General features: G+C 42.0%; 1 protein-coding gene across 5 annotated transcripts in view; it reads left to right on the top strand.

Moving 5' to 3' along the window:
* The first annotated feature begins 299 nt into the window (after positions 1-299).
* Positions 300-17,479, top strand: part of Ttc17 (tetratricopeptide repeat domain 17) — a 105,435-nt gene continuing 88,255 nt past the window's right edge. For 3 of the 5 annotated variants that reach the window (XM_028879008.2, XM_028879010.2, XM_028879009.2), the window contains exons 1-2: positions 300-493; positions 16,743-16,832. In XM_028879008.2, coding sequence (XP_028734841.1) covers positions 335-493; positions 16,743-16,832 — 249 coding nt within the window. In that variant the 5' untranslated portion in view covers positions 300-334. The remainder of the gene's footprint in view (positions 494-16,742; positions 16,833-17,479) is intronic. The other 2 variants (XM_028879007.2, XM_028879006.2) reach the window with 1 other exon arrangement.

The raw sequence follows: 17,479 nt of genomic DNA, 5'->3' as shown, positions 1-17,479 counted from the left end.
CGAAAGCATCTTTCATTGCCCTGCCAGAAACAATACTTACTTTGTAAAAAGAACCACCACCTAGTCTTCTCACTTCTGCTCAAGCTCCACCTAGTCTGATATTATTATCTCCCCTCTGGTTCCCACGCTTGGAGATCCTATAGCCTAGAGGGAAACGATAACTAAAAAGCACTTTCCAGCTCTGAGGGGCAGCAGTGCCGGTAGCCCCCAAGCAATGCTGAAGTGACTAGTAGGCGGGCTCCTCCTCCTGCTCTAGAGGCGACCTCCCCAAGATGGCGGACGGCAAGGAGTAACTTCCGCTTCCGGTGTGAGCGGCCCGGCTGGGGGGGGCAAGATGGCGGCGGCAATAGGGGTCCGCGGCCGGTTCGGGCTGCCGCCTTGCTCCGGACCAGGGTGGCTTCTCAGCCTTTACGCTTTGCTGAGCGTGGTGGCTCGAGGGGCCTTGGCCACTACGCACTGGGTCGTCACGGAGGACGGGAAGATCCAACAGCAGGTAGCGGGCAGGTTGCCCCCTCTCTGTCCGCGCCCCGTGAGGGGGGATCCCCGAGCCGGGCCCCTGTGTGGCTCCGCACGGCACCGCCCCCAGCCTGCCTTCCTGTGGTCCCGGCCGGCGGGTGGTGGCTTCCAGCGCTCAGACTTGGCGCCGCCCCCTCCCCTCATTTCTCCATGCCCTGGCTCCGCTGTGGGAAACTTCTCAGCCTTCCACCGTGGGGGCCGCGCGCCGTCCCGGACCCGACCCCGGGAAACCTAGGCTTGAGCTCAGGGTTTAGGAGGCACACATTATTCATCATTAGTTCTGCCTTTGGAGCCTGTGGGCCGGGTCCCGCGCGCCACCACCTCTTCCCGAGGAAGTAGAAAGCAGGTGGCAGTGCCGGGGAGTGCGCGAGTCCCAGGCCGGTGACAACCAGGGTAGCTTTAGTGAATGGATCGATCACTTATGCGACTCCTCCAGGCTTCTCTCCCACACGGTGGGATTTGTTTCAGGATATGGTGGTTTTAGGCTGTGCCGTTAGCCAGGTCATCGGGGGCTCATTAAAGACAACCCATTCTTGCTCCTTCCGAAGGAATGCCAAAAGATGCCTCTGGTGGCGTTGTCTGCATCATTCAGCTCTTAGGTGCCCTCATTTCCCGGTGCATTTTGCATTGCTTTTTTACCTAGTTCCTGTAACCCAGCCCGGCACGTAGCATATACAGTTTACTAGATTATTGTATGCTTGAACTGATTTCTCAGAGGACAGACCGCTTTTCTTATGTAACTTTCTGATGCCTGCATTTGCGTTTGTGCTGCTGATGCTTAGAGTACGTGCGCGCGCGAGGGCGCGCGCTCCACCACAGAATCTTGTAAACTTAATGACTTTCAGTCCTTAACAGCAATCGGTTAATGTCCAGCAGACATTTAAAAAGTGCAGTGTGTACTCCATGCAATTGAAGCATACTAACTCTAATATTTTAACCAAAGTCGCGTGAAATTACTGATCGTATGGGTTAACTGTAGGAACACTAAATCTAAACAAATATAATTAAAAATAGTCAGCCCCTGTCTTTTCATTATACTATTTACTCGCGTGTATTTATAGCTGACTCCCATTTTAAAAGGTTTATTTTTCAAGAATATTAAGGTCCAGCTTAATTTTCATTAAGTTCCGGCTGAGGCTTAAAAATGTTCTCAGAAACCCTAGAAAATACAGTAAGGCTGTCTTTTTTGACATGAGGTTAGAAATCTTGTGTCTATTCTCGTTGTTTTCATCTTTTGTTTGCAGTTGGTGGTTTTCCCTGATGCCCTCGTGAAGGGAGACATTGAATTAAGTCATTTATACTGCAGTTTGGGGAGCCTTCTCCTATTGGCTCTTTTGCGATATATTGCTTCTGGCCACAGCTATTTATACTCTGACATTGACCTCTCCTTCTCATTTTGGTGTCCTGCCATTCTACTGAGAAAGTGAAGGCTAATTGATGGAGATGGATTGTTTATATGCTAACTATTGCAATGGAGAAGTCAAATCAGATTTGCTTTTGTTCTTTAACAAATACCATCTTTTGCACATTGGATCTATGCTTTAGAAGGGAAAATAAGGGTTTTAGTAATTTGCCTCAGAGTAGGGCCAAGTCATCCCTTCAGTAAGTAGTTAGGTAAGTTAGTAAGTAGTTAGGCTTAAAGTTAAGAAAGCAAGTCTTTTTCATTTGTGTCTTTTTTTAATGACCCCTTTCATTGACTTTTCCAATTCTACTCTGCACATTAACAGTTGCAGCATTGAGTTCTAGCAGCCATGAAATTTTATTCTATAAGAAACAAAGTTGCACACAACAGTGTAACAGCTGGAGGGTGGGGATAGGGAAGATGGAGTTAATCTAAGGGAAAATCAGTACAAATAAATGAAATAGGAATTGGATATAGTGGGCAGCTTTTGTGTTGGGCTCCAGTAACTGCCTAACTCTTGTGCCCTTTCCTGGCAATAAACTGAATTCAAGCAAAATCTAATAAATATAGTTTAGATTGCAGTCAGTGGTCACATTGAGTATATATTAGTACGTAGATTTGGGGATATTATAGTTCTGTTTGTAAATTCAGAAACATAGGGTCCAGTATATATACTGTATCCTAAGTGACATATCTAATTCTTGGTTCTTGGTTCTGTTACTCAACCGAGAACAGAAGTGTGGTTTCGGTTTTAAAATGACCTACTATCAAGAAGAAGCCATGGGCAAACTGAAGTAGAAAAATCTTAGAAAATTAGAGTGGCAAATGCCTCTCTGATTATTTGAATTATAATATTTAAACTTTTCCTAATTATATATAAGTCATTACTTTTCCACAGCATAGTCATTTTTCCACAAAAAAATGTGGAGGTGTTTATATGAATTAAAAATGAAAATTGGAGCCAACTGTGGTGGCACACAACTTTAATCCCAGCAATTGGGAGGCAAGAGGCAGGTGAATCTGAGTCTGAAGCTAGCCTGATTTACTTATTTAGCAAGTCCCAGGCCAGCCAGAGCTATTTAATGAGATCCTGTCTCTCGGAGGAAAAAAAAAAATCAGGCTTGCCTGAAGTGTACATTTAATTAGGGGTGTTTCCATTATTGTAGTTAGTTTTAAGTACAGCATGGAGTCTTTACCAGGAGAAGTGCATATTCATTGGATTTTTATATTTCAGCCTTAGCAGACCCTAAAGATAGATAGCCACTAGTTCTATACTGCAGGCTTGTGAATATGCAAATGTGGAAACTCACTGTCCATGGGTGGGTTGAATTGGGGCTTCAGTCAGACAGATCTACATTCTTGCAGGCAGCCTCTTCACAGTAAAAGCTGGGGTTGCTGCTGGCAACAGCACGTGTCCAGTGCATGCCATGGAAAATCAAAGTGCTTCTTTCCATGATCCCTGCCTCAGCTGAGAAGCATCCCTTCCTACCACTGAATTCACAGGAACGTCTTCTAGGGAGTCGTGGAGTTGGGGTGTGAAACGAATGTTCCATTTGCTATGTTTCTTTCCACCACAGACAGACAAAGGTTAAGAAAAAAACTGCCCACAATTGTGAGCTTTTTCTCCACTTTGGGTTCTGGGATACCTCTTAGCATTCTCTGCCCCCTGCACCTGGAAATCAGAAAGACCATCTGTCCTCATCGTCTTTCCTGCTGCTCTGACAAAATACCCCAACAAAAATACCTTAAGGGAGAAAAGGTCTACTTAGCTCACCACTCCAAGTTACAATTCATCATGGGAAAGTGGGGAGAGGTCAGGGTAGCAGGAACTTAAGGCAACCAGTTAGAAGCAGCTACTCACAATACAGCCATAGAGAGCAATGAGTTAGCACATACGTGCCCATGCTCAGCTCACTTTCTCCACTTTTTACAGTCGAGGCCTCAAACCCAGGAAGACAGTTCCCTGAGACATGCCCACTGGCTGATTTAATCTAGACCGTCCCTCATTGAGACGCCCAGTGGTTCTAGATTATGACAGATTGACAAAACTTATCCCCCCACCTTTTATCTCACTTTATTTAAGCAAGGGTTCTTAACTTGGACTCATTTTGTGAAGTAGATGAGTGCGTGCTATTAGCCAGTTAGCGTGAGGATCTACTGTGTAATTAAGCCAAAATAAATAAATAGATAAATAAATAAATAACTTGCATCATCCTTAGGTGTTGAAATGAGACTTCATAGTTAGGTTTAGTGGTACACATCTATAATCCCAGCACTTGGAAGTGGAGGCAGGAGGGTCGGTAGTTGGTTATCCTTGACTATATAGCAAGGTTATGACCAGCCTGGGCTACTTGAGACCCAGTCTCCAACACAAACTTGTGCTCAAGACACACACATGGAAGGAAGGTAGCATGCTTCAGTTAGAGCATGTAGGCAGCTTTTTCATAATCATAGCTGGGACTGTTGCTGGTTGATTTTGTGAAGAATAATCTTCTAGACAATATTTTCAAGTATTTTTTTATTTTTTAATTAAAATATAATCACATCACTTTCCCTTTCCTTCTTCCAACCCTTCCCATATAACCCTCTGTTCTCTTTGAAATTCACAGCCCCTACTTCTTTAATTGTAGTTAAATACTTGTGTTGTTTAATTCCGATGTTCTTCACTTAACCGTTAATGTAGCAGCTTTTCCTTTCCCTCCCTTTCTCTCTTCCTTCCTTTTTCTTGTTCTTTGTTTGTTGAGACAAAGTCTCATATAGCCTAGGTTTGCCTCAAAGTTACTATGTAACAGAGGTTTGCCTTGAACCATTTGATAATTCTGTTACCATCTTTGAAGTGTTGATATTACAGAAATACCCATCAGGCCCAGGTTTTGTTTTGTTTTCTTTTTCTCCCAAAGTACCCGCTAATTCACTTGCAGGGAAGGTTAAATAAATTTTGAGATTAGCCTTCGACCCTCAACACTCACTGGTATCCTATTTCTTTAGTTTTTGTAAGTTTTTGTTTTGTTTTTAATTTGTCTGTTTTAGAAAGGTTCTCCTGTATCTCAGGCTAACTTCAGCTAACTTCAGATCCGCCACATAGGATGACTTTGAACTTTGTAATCCTGAGGTTACAGGTGTGTACCTCTAGGCCTGGCTCATTTCATATCAGATGAACTCTTGAATGTTGCAGCTGTTAGTGTGTAGGCTTGTTCAATTAAGAATTCTCTCTCTCTCTTCAGCAGTGGAAGTCTCGGCTTTCAGGAAGCATCACTGCTGTTACCACTGTCTCCGCATTGTAGCATTTATTTCCTTGACCATTGTAGCATTTATCTCCTTCTCCTCTAAAGTTAGAACCATCAAGTTTCAATGTAGGGGTAGAAAGTATTTTCTGTGGGGAAAGGATTCTTAAGAGGATCTGGGTTCAATTCCCAGCACCCACATGGCAGCTCACAACTGTCTGTATCTCCAAGATCTAACACCCTCACACAGACATGCAGGCAGGCAAAACACTAATGCACATAAAATAAAAATTAATAAATTATTTAAATTTAAAAAATACATGTTACAACTTAGTAACCTTTTTCATGCCTCTAATGAGTAGCTTTTAGTAGTGACAACAATTATAAGTGTATTAATCTACAGTAGGGTGCATTTTGTGCTATTTGAAGTACATGTTTTTCTTCGTGTCACTCCAGTAAGTAGAAGGAAACATAAGAGCAAATGTGGAAGTAAAGAAGGCTTATCCAGTCCATTTTCTTCCAGTTTAGATTATTTCAGCCAAGTATTTCATAGTAAATTTAGGATAGGTGACAATGCGGGGTGGGCCTCAAGTAAGTGTGAGTTTATTTGGTCATTTGCCTGGGTCAAGCACATATCTAGGGAGCGCAGATGCTTTTCATTGCTCATGCTGCTGATGCATAAAAGCTTATCCCTTTGGCAAAGCACACTTGCTAAGTCACGTTCAGCAACTCTTGCCCAAAGAAGAGATACACCACATGGAGCTGACAGAGGCCAAAGTCCCCATGGCACTGCTCTTCGATAGGTTAGAGGTGGATGGGCTATTGGATTTGGGTCTGGTGGTAAGTAATTTGGCAGATTTGAGAGGAACACAATGCACAGTGACTCAGCTCAGTTTCAGTGCTTTTAAGAAAGGAGACTGCCTGGTTATCGTGTTCCAGGATATGACCCAGATTCTTCCATAACTTCTAACCTAACCCTTCCTTCTCTCTAGCCTTTAGCTAATCATCCTTGAGTACCTAACCCTCACTCCAGCATCTCTCTCTCTCTCTCTCTCTCTCTCTCTCTCTCTCTCTCTCTCACACCACCCCCCCCACACCCCCACCCACACACACCTCTCTCTCTCTCTCTCTCTCTCTCTCTCTCTCTCTCTCTCTGCTCTGTTTGTTATAAGCATTCTGAGTATGTTATGTTCTCCCTTGCTTCTGTCCTTTGCACATGTTCCTCCCAGGTACCCTCATCTGACTAACTCCACAACTTGTGTGTCATTTTCTTTCTTTGTGTTTTCATAGCATAACTAAATTTCTTTCTGAAAGCATTTACTGTCCCATGCTCTGTCCATTTACTTACCTTAGTGCCCTCTGGACCACTGACTGTGTTGGTCCAAAGAGGGTCTGGATACACCCACCTCTACACCTCCAGCATCTCCCACACTGTCAAAGCACGCAGGTGACAACATATAATTAACTGTTGATTGGCATCATGATGCAAGCAAGTGTGATGAGTGGATTCTGCCTCTTAGACATTTACAATTGCCTTTATGAAGCCAGTGTTCACTAGTTTGATCATCATCTGAAGATAGCTTGTAGGAAGTCTCAGACTTGTGAAATATTTTGAAAGATCCAAGTAACCCATCAATCAATCAGCCCTTCAACTCTCAGAAGGGGTGTGGGCTAGATGAGAAGGGCTGTAATCTCAGGGACCACTCTTGCCTGTCTGCTGCTGATCAGGTTATGCTCTGCAAGGGATAACATCCTCTCTTCCACTGGTGTTATACACAGAAGATCAGCTTTATTGCCTGACATGTAAGTCTATAGAAAAGCAATGAGAAAAATAATGAGTAAGAGAAGAATGAGAGAGCAGGCGGTGTAGACAAAGGGTGGCAGCTACACTGCTGAGCAGGGGTTACAATCCACTGCGTGCCCAGCAGCTGTTGTAGTTTGGAAGCAACCCTGTTGGAAGCAAACTGCATACTGGCAGTGAGGAGTAGGAGGGCTTGCCAACAGGCCAAGTCAAAAATTAGCACAGCTTTGCACTCCAGTATGTGAAGAGCAGTACCTGGGTCTCAGTTATACTCTCTGATGGCAAAAGTTAAAACAACAGAAGCTCCTGTGTGTAGTTCTTTGGCAGATAACTCAAGAGTCATGTGTGTACTCCCGTTCTCTCAAAGCCAATCCAGTCAGCCCTTTATCCCTACAGCTCTCATATGGAAACCCAGGGCTTCCCTCATCACCAAACTCAGTTCTCAGTAACCTCAGCAGTCTTACTTCGCCTCTTAGCTACCTAGTGGCAGCCTCCTACCTTACTGAACTATTTACTTTCACAACTGCCAAGACCCAGACTGTTTTTCTTCTGAGCCCCAGCCATGACTTTTCATTCTTTTCTGCTGGATCCCTCTTTCCTTGATGACTCTTACTGGCTGGTGTGCTGCCTTGCTCCCCGACCTGATGGTCTCATGCAGTCTCCTGCCATAAAATTTGACCTCCCGAGGACTTCCAAATCTCATCTGAGCTCCATGTCTCCTGGGCATCTCCACTCAGAATGCCATCACATGTGTACATGCCTTAAACCCAACCCCACCCCAAACTTCTTCCATTCACCAAATTGCTGAGACCCCAAATACTGGTGTTTTCTTGACTCTTTTATTCTCTGTTCCATACCTGGCCCAAAAATAAGTGTCATTTTTACTTCCAAAGTGCTTCCCAATTCAGCCATGTGTTTCCACTTCACTTCTGTAGCCCTAGTCCAGACTAACTCTGCCTTAAGCTTGCTCTGTGGCATGTGAGTGTGTATCTTTGTATCCTGTCTACGAGTGTTTGTAAGATGAGTTCTTAGAAATGGAGTTAACTGGTTCAAAGAATGTATTACACTAGTTTTCCTAGGTATTGGCGAATTATCGTGCTAAAGGATTATGTCAGTATTTGAAAATGCCCAACAGTAGTTGGGATGTGTAAACCTTTGTTCATAATCTCACTTCAACAAGAGATCATTCACTGCCCTTAGGTAAACAGCACTGTGGCCATCAGTAGGAGTGGCAGGCAAAAAGCAGCCTTCAGTTTCATTTTCATGTCTTCCTAGAAAAATTAAACTTTTATCACTAATGCATATTTCATTCTTGTTGTATTGCAGCAAAAGAAATAAGTCATGTTGATTTCATCCCCTGAGCAGTGGGTTAGTAAGGAGGTTGAATTACATCCAGTTGCCTCTCTTTAGGGCAATGATTTTCAACATATACTGGCAAAGTCATCCCCAGGCCATTGAGTTTCCTGTCACCTCAGTAACAGTGTGGCCCAGTGTCTCGAACTGATTGTAGTGTGTTTTCTAGGATTTGAGTAAGAATTTTAAAGCTCAAACCTTGTATTAATTATATCTAGGCTTTGTGAGTACTTATATTATTTTCTATTGCTGCTGTTTGAGAAAGAGGAGGAGGAGACTACAAATTTAATGGTTTAAAACAACCCAAATTTATTGCCCTCCAGTTAATAAGGCTAGAAATCCAAACTGGCACTCACAAGCATAGTCCAGAGGACAGCATCACTGAGCACCTTCCTGGAGGCTCTGGGCAAGGCCCGCCTTTTCTAATGCCTGGTGGCTGCCAACATTCCTTGCTCTTGGGTCACTTTTATTGCATCTTCAAAATCAGCAGCAGTGTACCCTATGGCCTCACTTTCTTTCTCTGTCTGTTTCTGCAGTCTACCTCGTGTGTGTGTGTGTGTGTGTGTGTGTGTGTGTGTGTGTGTAAACACTCTCCTTCTTCTATATAATTACACTGTGTTATACACGCCTGATATCCAAGCTGTGTTCTCTGTCCTAATTAAGACAGTCTGATTAGTAACAGTTCAGCTGGTTGATATCTTCATTCTCATTTGCCATATAGCATAATGTTTTTGAAAGATTAGGGATCTGAGCATGGGAATCTTGGTTGGGCCATTATTCTGCCTGCTACTATATGTTCAGTACTTATTTGCTGCCTTAATTAAAGCCACAGCTGAGTTACATATAAAACTGCTATCTGTAATATAAACAGCAGTTGGGAGAGAGAGGCCGGAAAATCAGGGGCTCTCACATTCAACCTCAGCTACATAGGAGTTTGAAGCCAGCCTGTCTCAAAGGGGAAAAAGTAGTAACAGAATCAGCTACATTGTTTTCATACGTGTTTACAAGAGCTTCTTGACAGATACATAGGAGAAATAGTCCATGACGCTTGTCATCTCATCCAACATTTTATTTCTTTTCCTTGTAAAGATACAAATAGTCTAGCTGAAAGTATATTGTTTATGTGTTTTCCATGTTGCATAAATTCTAAAATATAGTTTAAGAGTTATTTGTTGCTTATGTTGGAAATGTTAATTATCTTGCTTATCAGGAAGACATGTTTGACATGAATGTTCTCGCAGATTGGCTGAAACGTTGTGAACATTTAAATCTAGGTAATAGCTATATGATACACTTCACATGTCTGAATTATGCAAGATTAGGCATGTTTGCAACCATTGTAACACAAATCTTAAAGGGTCTTATTAATAAAAAACTTGGGGCCAGGTTTTGGGGTGAATGCTGAATGATCAGAAAAACAGAACAAGCCACATCCAAGCTCACCTTGCCAATCCCTCAGCTGATCCTGTTTCCTCAGACTGAAAGCCTCTGAATCCTCATCCGAATGGATCTCAGCTAAACTGCTGCTAAAAGCATAGAAAGGCTCTAGCTTCTGGTCCTCACGCCTTATATACCTTTCTGCTTCCTGCCGTCACTTCCTGCAATTAAAGATATGTGTCATCATGCCTGGCTGTTTCCAGTGTGTCTTTGAACTCAGAGATCCAAATGGATCTCTGCCTCTGAAATGCTAGGATTAAAGGCATGTGCTACCACTGCCTAAACCTATGTTGAATATAGTGGCTGTTCTGTTCTCTGACCCCCAGATAAGTTTATTGGGGTGCACAATATATCAACCACAAACCATGGTTTCTAGAAACTGCAATAACAAGAAAATAAAATCCAGTTGAGGGTAAACTTCAGAGGAGAGTGGCCACAAAATTCATGTGATGGTCAAGGATTCAGTACTTTTGGTTAAGTTTGGTTTTAATCTGATGGCTTGATAATTCTTCAAACTGAGACTAGTTTTAACTTTCACATTAAATTATTGTACAAGTCCTCTGGCAGCAAAAATTGAAGTAAATCGGTTATCTTTTTTATTTTCTTTTTTTGGTTTTTTGGTCTTTCAAGCTTAGATTTGTAGCACAAATCTTAAAAAGTCTTATTAATAAAATCAAACCTGAGGCCAGTTATTGGGGTGAATGCTGGAAGATCAGAGAAGCAGAACAAGCCACATCCAACCTCACCTTGCCAGTTCCTCAGCTGGTCCTGTTTCCTTAAACTGGAAGCCTGAGTCCTCATCTAGAATGAATCTCAGCTGAACTGCTGCTCAAAAGCCTGAAAGCTTGACCAGCCAAATGCTTCTAGTTTCTGGTCTTCACACCTTATATATCTTTCCTTTCTACCATCACTCCCTGGGATTAAAGGCTCACTTTCTGGTATTAAAGGCATGTGTCACAAACCTGGCTGTTTCCAATGTGGCCTTGAACTCACAGAGATCCAGAGGGATTTCTGCCTCTGGAATGCTGGGATTAAAGGTGTGAGTGCCACCATTTTCTATCCTACGTATCTAGTGGCTTTTCTGTTCTCTGACCTCAGATAAGTTTATTAGGGTACACAATATTTTGGGGAACAGATAAGGTGTAGAGAGAAAGGTAAGGGCCAGAAGACACTAGCTGGTGCATTTTTGGAGTTCTCCTTGGATTCACATCTGTGACAAGAGCTGTCTAGATGAATAGCTAAGAGAAAGTTCCCAGACCACTCTCCAGACCAGAGCTTTCACTTGTTACAGTTTGTTGAAAATTAAATAAAACAAAATTGTTTTCTAGTACCCTCAAGTTTGATGTGTACAAAGCTAACGTACTTATAGGTAGAAATTTTCATTATAAATATAAGCAGTATGCACTCACTGTTGAAAAGACAGGAAGCACAAGATATTCACCTAGAGCCCCACAAACTAGAACCATGCTTTTAAAATATTGTATAGAAACTATCAAATTTAGAGTGAGGCAGAAAAAATATTTTTAAGTATAAAAGAAAGGTCAGTATAAAGCCCACAGAGATTGAGATTAAAATGTTTTCAGTTATTCCTGTGTTCCTAAAGGCTTATGGAAACTAACTGTTTGTAGGAATTGAAATTGATTCAACTATTTTGGAGAAAATTAACCAAAAACATAAAGTGCATCTGACTTAGACATTCTCTTCAAAGGGAAGAACATATCTAGACTGCTGTCCCAAGAGCACGTGTGGAAGGATGCTCACCACAATGGTTTGTTTTGTTTGTAAGGAAAATAATAAGTAACCTAAATTTTAGTAAGAAAGTAGGGCTTTGTTAACCCTGAGCTAGATGTGGTGGCACACAGCTTTAATCCCACTACTTTGAGAGGCTGAGGTGGGAAGATCTAGAGTTCAGAGCTAGTCTGGTCACATAGTGACAACCTGTCTCAAAACAAAATATTACCCACTAAAATTGAGGTCAAATTAGTGATACAGCTCTGTTGGTAGAATGCTTGTGTCCCAACACTGCATAACTGGGTGTTATAACCCACCCCTGTAATTCCAGCACTTGGGAGGTGGGCCAGAATTTCAAGGTCATCCTCAGCTTAACAGAGACCAACCTGGGCTACATGAGACTGTGTCAAAAATAAATTGCCAGGCAGTGGTGGCACACACCTTTAATGCCAGCACCAGAGAGGCAGAGGCAGGTGAATCTCTGAGTTTGGGGCCAGCCTGGTCTAGAAAGGGCCACAGTGAAGCCCTGTCTCAAAAACAAAACAACAATAAATCAGGGTTTGGGAAGATGTCTTTGTAAGTAAAGTGCTTTCCCTTTAGTCCTGGAGACCTGAGTTCCACACTGTAGAACCCAGAGAAAAGAATCTGAGTCCAGTAACACATGAGTATAATCCCAACACTGGGAAAGCAAAAATAGGAATCTTGCTGACCAGCCCATCTAGATGAATTACTGAGAGACTGTCTCAAAAATTAAGGTGGAGAACAATCTAGTAGGGCACCTGACATGGAACCTCTGGCCTTTGTGCATATGTGAGCACGTACACAAATAAATAAATAAATAAATAAATAAATAAATAAATAAATAAATAGGTGATTGCTTGGTCAGAAAAGTGCTTGCTGTTCAAGTATGAGGACCTAAACTCAGTCCCCACCACCCACATAAAAAGCCAGTACTAGCACATGCTTGGAATCCCAAATGCAGAGGATCCCTGGAGCTGGTTAATTTACAAGTCCCAAGTTCCAGTAAGAGACCCTGTTTTACAAAATAAGGTGGCTATTACATGAAGAGTTACAGATGAAGTCGACCTGAAGTTGACCCCTTGTCTTCACATGCACATGTACACAAGCACACATACCTGCATAAACATATAATAATGAGGTAAGATTAATAATGATCCAGCTATATTTGCTGGGAAAGACATGCAATAAAATGGACAGAGGAATGAGCAAGGGAAGGACTCAATACACTAGATACTCCCATTTAAAAAAAAAAATTAGCCAGGCTGTGGTGGCTCACACCTTTAATCCTAGCACTCAGGGAGGCAGAGGCAGGCAGATCTCTGTGAGTTCCAGGCCAGACTGGTCTACAGAGTGAGTTCCAGGACAGCCAGAGCTACATAGAGAAACCCTGTCTCCATGCTGCTTTTATATATTAAAATGAATACCATTGAAGAGGTTAGAACAGTTACTGTGTATGAATAAGTTGCATATGAGGCTTGAGTTAATGTCACTACAGAAATGTGTCATTTCCTGCTGCAAATGACCACTGACAATTGATTGACTCACATTTGCCTTCCTAGAACATCAAATATGGTTATACCCTTAAAGTATTTTGTTTAAAATGTTCACCTTTCTCGAACTTGGCAATGGAGCAATTTCCATCTGTTGCCGTATGGATTTACTGAGTCCACCATCTTAGGGTTCTGATTGGAGATGTGGCCATTAACAATGTCTGGATTCGGGCTGGAGAGATGGCTCAGCAGTTAAGAGCACTAGCTGCTCTTCCAGATGACCCAGGTTTCAATTCCCAGCATCCACATGGTGGCTCACAGCCATCTGTAACTCCAGTTCCAGGATATTCGACACTCTCACACAGACATACATGCAGGGAAAACACCAGTGTACATAATAAAAACATATCATTAAAGTCTTAGTTCATTAGAGAAAGCAATAAGTGAAATCTGTAAAAGTGTACTTGATAGGAGTAAAATATCTACTGCTGGTTTATATAATTGAATGCATATACTCATATAATGTACTCTAAAGAAAATAAAGTTGAATTGCCTGGCATATTTCGTCTTCTTTGGTGAAGTGGATTGCTGCAGAACAGTGAACTGTCACCTGGAAACTTAGAGAATGCATCCTTCCAGGTCACAGAATTAAATCCACATAGTTACATTTCAAATGCCAGCTCCGTTTTTCCCTGCAGTTTAATTGCTCTAAATATAATTCATATCTCTTTTCTTAAATAGAGCAGGTGAAAATGGTTCTGCCTTGTCTTTGTGATCCAGGGCCTGTGAGCATGTATTGCACTGTCAGGAAATGGAATTTGGTAGCATTTGTCACTTGATGAAAAGCCAAAGCGAACTTTGAGATCTTAGTGTGCAGTGTGTTCTCTTTTGTTTGGTGGGTTGGTTGGTCAGATGGTTTCATTTTTTTTTTAGAGAGTCTGCAGATGAATTTCTAAACAGTCTTATTAAATAAGAAACACAGAGCCAAATACAGAGGTGCAAGCCATAGAGATCAGAGCAATAGACGACAACTAACCTTAGCTCACCACCTCGCCATAGCTTCCCAAGAGAAGCTCTCCCTGTCTAACCTGCGCCTTTATTGTCTTCCTGTTCTGCCTTCTCATTGGCTCTAAGCCCAGCCACATCACTGTCTGTCTGTATACAGACCTCCAGGTCTCTATGGTTGGTACTGGGATTAAAGGTGTGTGTCACCACACTTGACTGTGTCCTTGAACACACAGACTCTGCCTGCCATGTGATTGGATTAAGGGCATGTGCTACTACTGTTTATGGCCTGACTTCTGTTTATGGCTGACTATGACCTTTGATCTCCAGGCAAACTTTATTTATTAACATACAAATAAAATATCACTACAACAGTCTCAAAATGTAGCCCAGACTGGTCTCAAACTCATAATGTTGCTTCATGCTCTTGAGTGCTGGGATTAAACTTCTCTAATACCTCTTGGTTTTGACCCTGAGGGTCTTTGAATGCTAAAGATTATGGCATTTTCTCATTCCTTTATACATTGTACAGAGAGAATATAGGAGTATATAAATTCCAAGTGTTCAATCAGTGGACCAGGCATAAAGAGTTACTGAGCACCTATGGGCAGAGTGATGCTCTGATATTTACAAGGCTGTCAAGCAGACACTCGTTTGTAATTTCTGAGGAGAGGTACTCAAAAAGAAAGGTGTCTGTGCTGGCATTTGCCAAGATAATTGCCATACTATTTTAGAATTTAAGACCTTGAAATTACTGCAATAAAAATATGTGTCAGGTCATAAGTCTTCCCTTGCTAAATCTTTATTTGGCAAAGATCCATGCCATTTGCTGTCACCTTAAAAAGAGAAACCCAGCTGTCAGTAGCTACCCTTCCCGTCAGCTAATAATTTTATACTGTGTCTCTGCTAGCTGCTACATCTTTGTTAGACCCAAAGCTTCAAGGAAATGCAACACACTTCCCTCACAATGGAATGTGAGGAAAGGCTGGTACAGCCATGTCTATGTGAGCACTTCTTAATCTAAAAGTAAGATTATTCTCTAGCTCTGAAATGTTAAATCTTCATCTGTCTTTTTCTTCCTGCAAGTCCCTCAAATACCTGGTAAACAATGGGCTTGGGTGTTTGAGACAGAAGGACTGTTCCCCTACCTCCTGCCCCTCTGGGTTCTTAGTTTTCTGGAAACTACATGAATAGCTGCTTCTTGAGGTCTAGGCAAGTTGCAAGTAAGCAGGCATTCTTTGTTATGTGAAGCTTTTTATACTCAGGCCACAGGTTGTAGCTTTTCCATTTTCTCCTTTGTTCCATCCATAGGACAGTGGCCCTATCTACTGCTTTATTGATAAAATGAGGTATTGTAGCTAGAGCTTTCCTGCCTTGCCCACAGTCAGGACAAATCTTTGTCACCCGCCAGTCCCACAGCCGCTCAGACCCAACCAAGTAAACACAGAGACTTATATTGCATACAAACTGTATGGCTGTGGCAGGCTTCTTGCTAACTGTTCTTTTATCTTAAATTAACCCATTTTTATAAATCTATACCTTGCCACGTGGCTGGTGGCTTACCAGAGTCTTTACATGTTGCTTGTCCTGGCGGTGGCTGCAGTGTCTCTCCCCTCAGCCTTCCGCTTCCCAGAATTCTCTTTTCTCCTTGTCCCACCTACTTCCTGCCTGGCCACCTACTTCCTGCCTGGTCACTGGCCATCAGTGTTTTACTTATATAGAACGATATCCACAGCAAGGTATCTAATATCTGTTCAGCTAAAAATGTTGTAGTATCTTTGTATATAGGTTTGCCTCCCTGTTTAAGAATACCTTAGGTTTGTTTTGCTAAGTGAAGGATCATGTCGTAATGATGAACATGTTGGTATATAAATAACCCTGAGAAAGTGAGAGCAGCCAGGTGGTGGTGGCGCACTCAGGAGGCAGAGGCAGAGGCAGGTGGATCTCTGTGAGTTCAAGGCCAGCCTGGTCTGCAGAGTGAGTTCCAGGATAGCCAGGACTGTTTCACCCAGAAACCCTGTCTTGAAACACACACAGAAAGAAAGAAAGAAAGAGAGAGAGAGAGAGAGAGAGAGAGAGAGAGAGAGAGAGAGAGAGAGAGAGAGAGAGAAAGAAAGAAAGAAAAGAAAAGAAAAGAAAAGAAAGAAAGAAAAGAAAGAAAGAAAGAAAGAAAAGAAAGAAAGAAAGAAAGAAAGAAAGTAAAAGCAAATCTAAGCCTGCTACCAGTACATGAGGTTCATCTTCCTACATCTGCAATAGCATAGTCACTTGATCTGTTGATCCGAGAACACACACTCTAAGTAATAAATCTACAGTTTATCTTATATCATCTTTGATTTATGACTTCTCCAAATGGCCTTAGAAAAATGTATTTTTAATATTTTCTTTTTTATCACTTCCAAGTCAGATATGAGATGTGCTGTCAAAACTAGCAATCTGTATTTTTTGCTATTACAAGTATGAAGAATATTTAAAGGAAATTATTTCATTATTTATTTTCAAGTACTTCTCTTCCTTTGTTTACTCAAGGTGCTGGGAAATGAACCCTAGAACTCTGTGCAGGCTGAGCTCACTGAGCTCACCCCGCCCCGCCTCCGTGCAGCCACTGTTGAGATGCCCTGTAAACTACTGAGCATACCAAGCAACTGTCATGAACTAGAATGCTGATGGGACAGCATGAAATCATTAAATGGAGCTTTATTAGTCTAAACAGACGTTAATGAAATGGGAGTTTAATTTATTTATTTATTGCTTTCTTGTAGGTGGATTCACCAATGAACTTGAAGCATCCCCATGACTTAGTCATATTAATGAGACAAGAAACAACAGTTAACTACCTCAAAGAATTAGAGGTGAGGCAACTGGATATATGATGTGCAGCTGAAACTTCTGCCTCCTAGAAGCCGATTGTGTTCAAAGAAAGCTAGAGCATATCATTAAGCCCAATTCCTGTGACTTTTAGAGGAATACAATTTTAGATCTTGCTTTGAGGTGGGGTCTTTCAAAACAATTACTTTGTCAAATTACTTTGTCAAAGTAGTGTGTGTGTGTGTGTGCGTATATGTGTGTGTGTGTGTGTGTGTTATTAATTAAATTTGCCCCTAGACAGTTTTTTTGCTTGTTTGTTGGGGGGGTTTTTTGTCCCTAGACAGTTTTACACATGTAGGTAATACATACTGACTACTCCCACACCCCCCTTCCCTATTACCCCAGTCTACATCCATCCTCTCCATCAAAGTGGTTTGAGTAATAGAGAAACAGAGTACCCTGGTGTAGGTATAAACCTAATTCTCCCCTCACTTATCCTAGAATAGGGTCTGTATCATTGCTCCCACCCCCACCCAGTATGTGCTGGGGTGCTTTCCGGAGAAGAGGACAGTGCTCTCCAGTATGGTTTGAGAAGAGTTTGAGTGAAGTAAGAAAAAGAAGAAAGGAGCTGGACATGGTTGCTCACATCTGTAATCCAGCATTCCAGAGGCAAAGAGGCAAATGGATCTCT

Source organism: Peromyscus leucopus, chromosome 4, assembly GCF_004664715.2.
Source record: "Peromyscus leucopus breed LL Stock chromosome 4, UCI_PerLeu_2.1, whole genome shotgun sequence".
Lineage (NCBI taxonomy): Eukaryota > Metazoa > Chordata > Mammalia > Rodentia > Cricetidae > Peromyscus > Peromyscus leucopus.
Note: the sequence above shows the minus strand (reverse complement) of the source record. Positions and strands in the feature narration are given on the sequence as shown.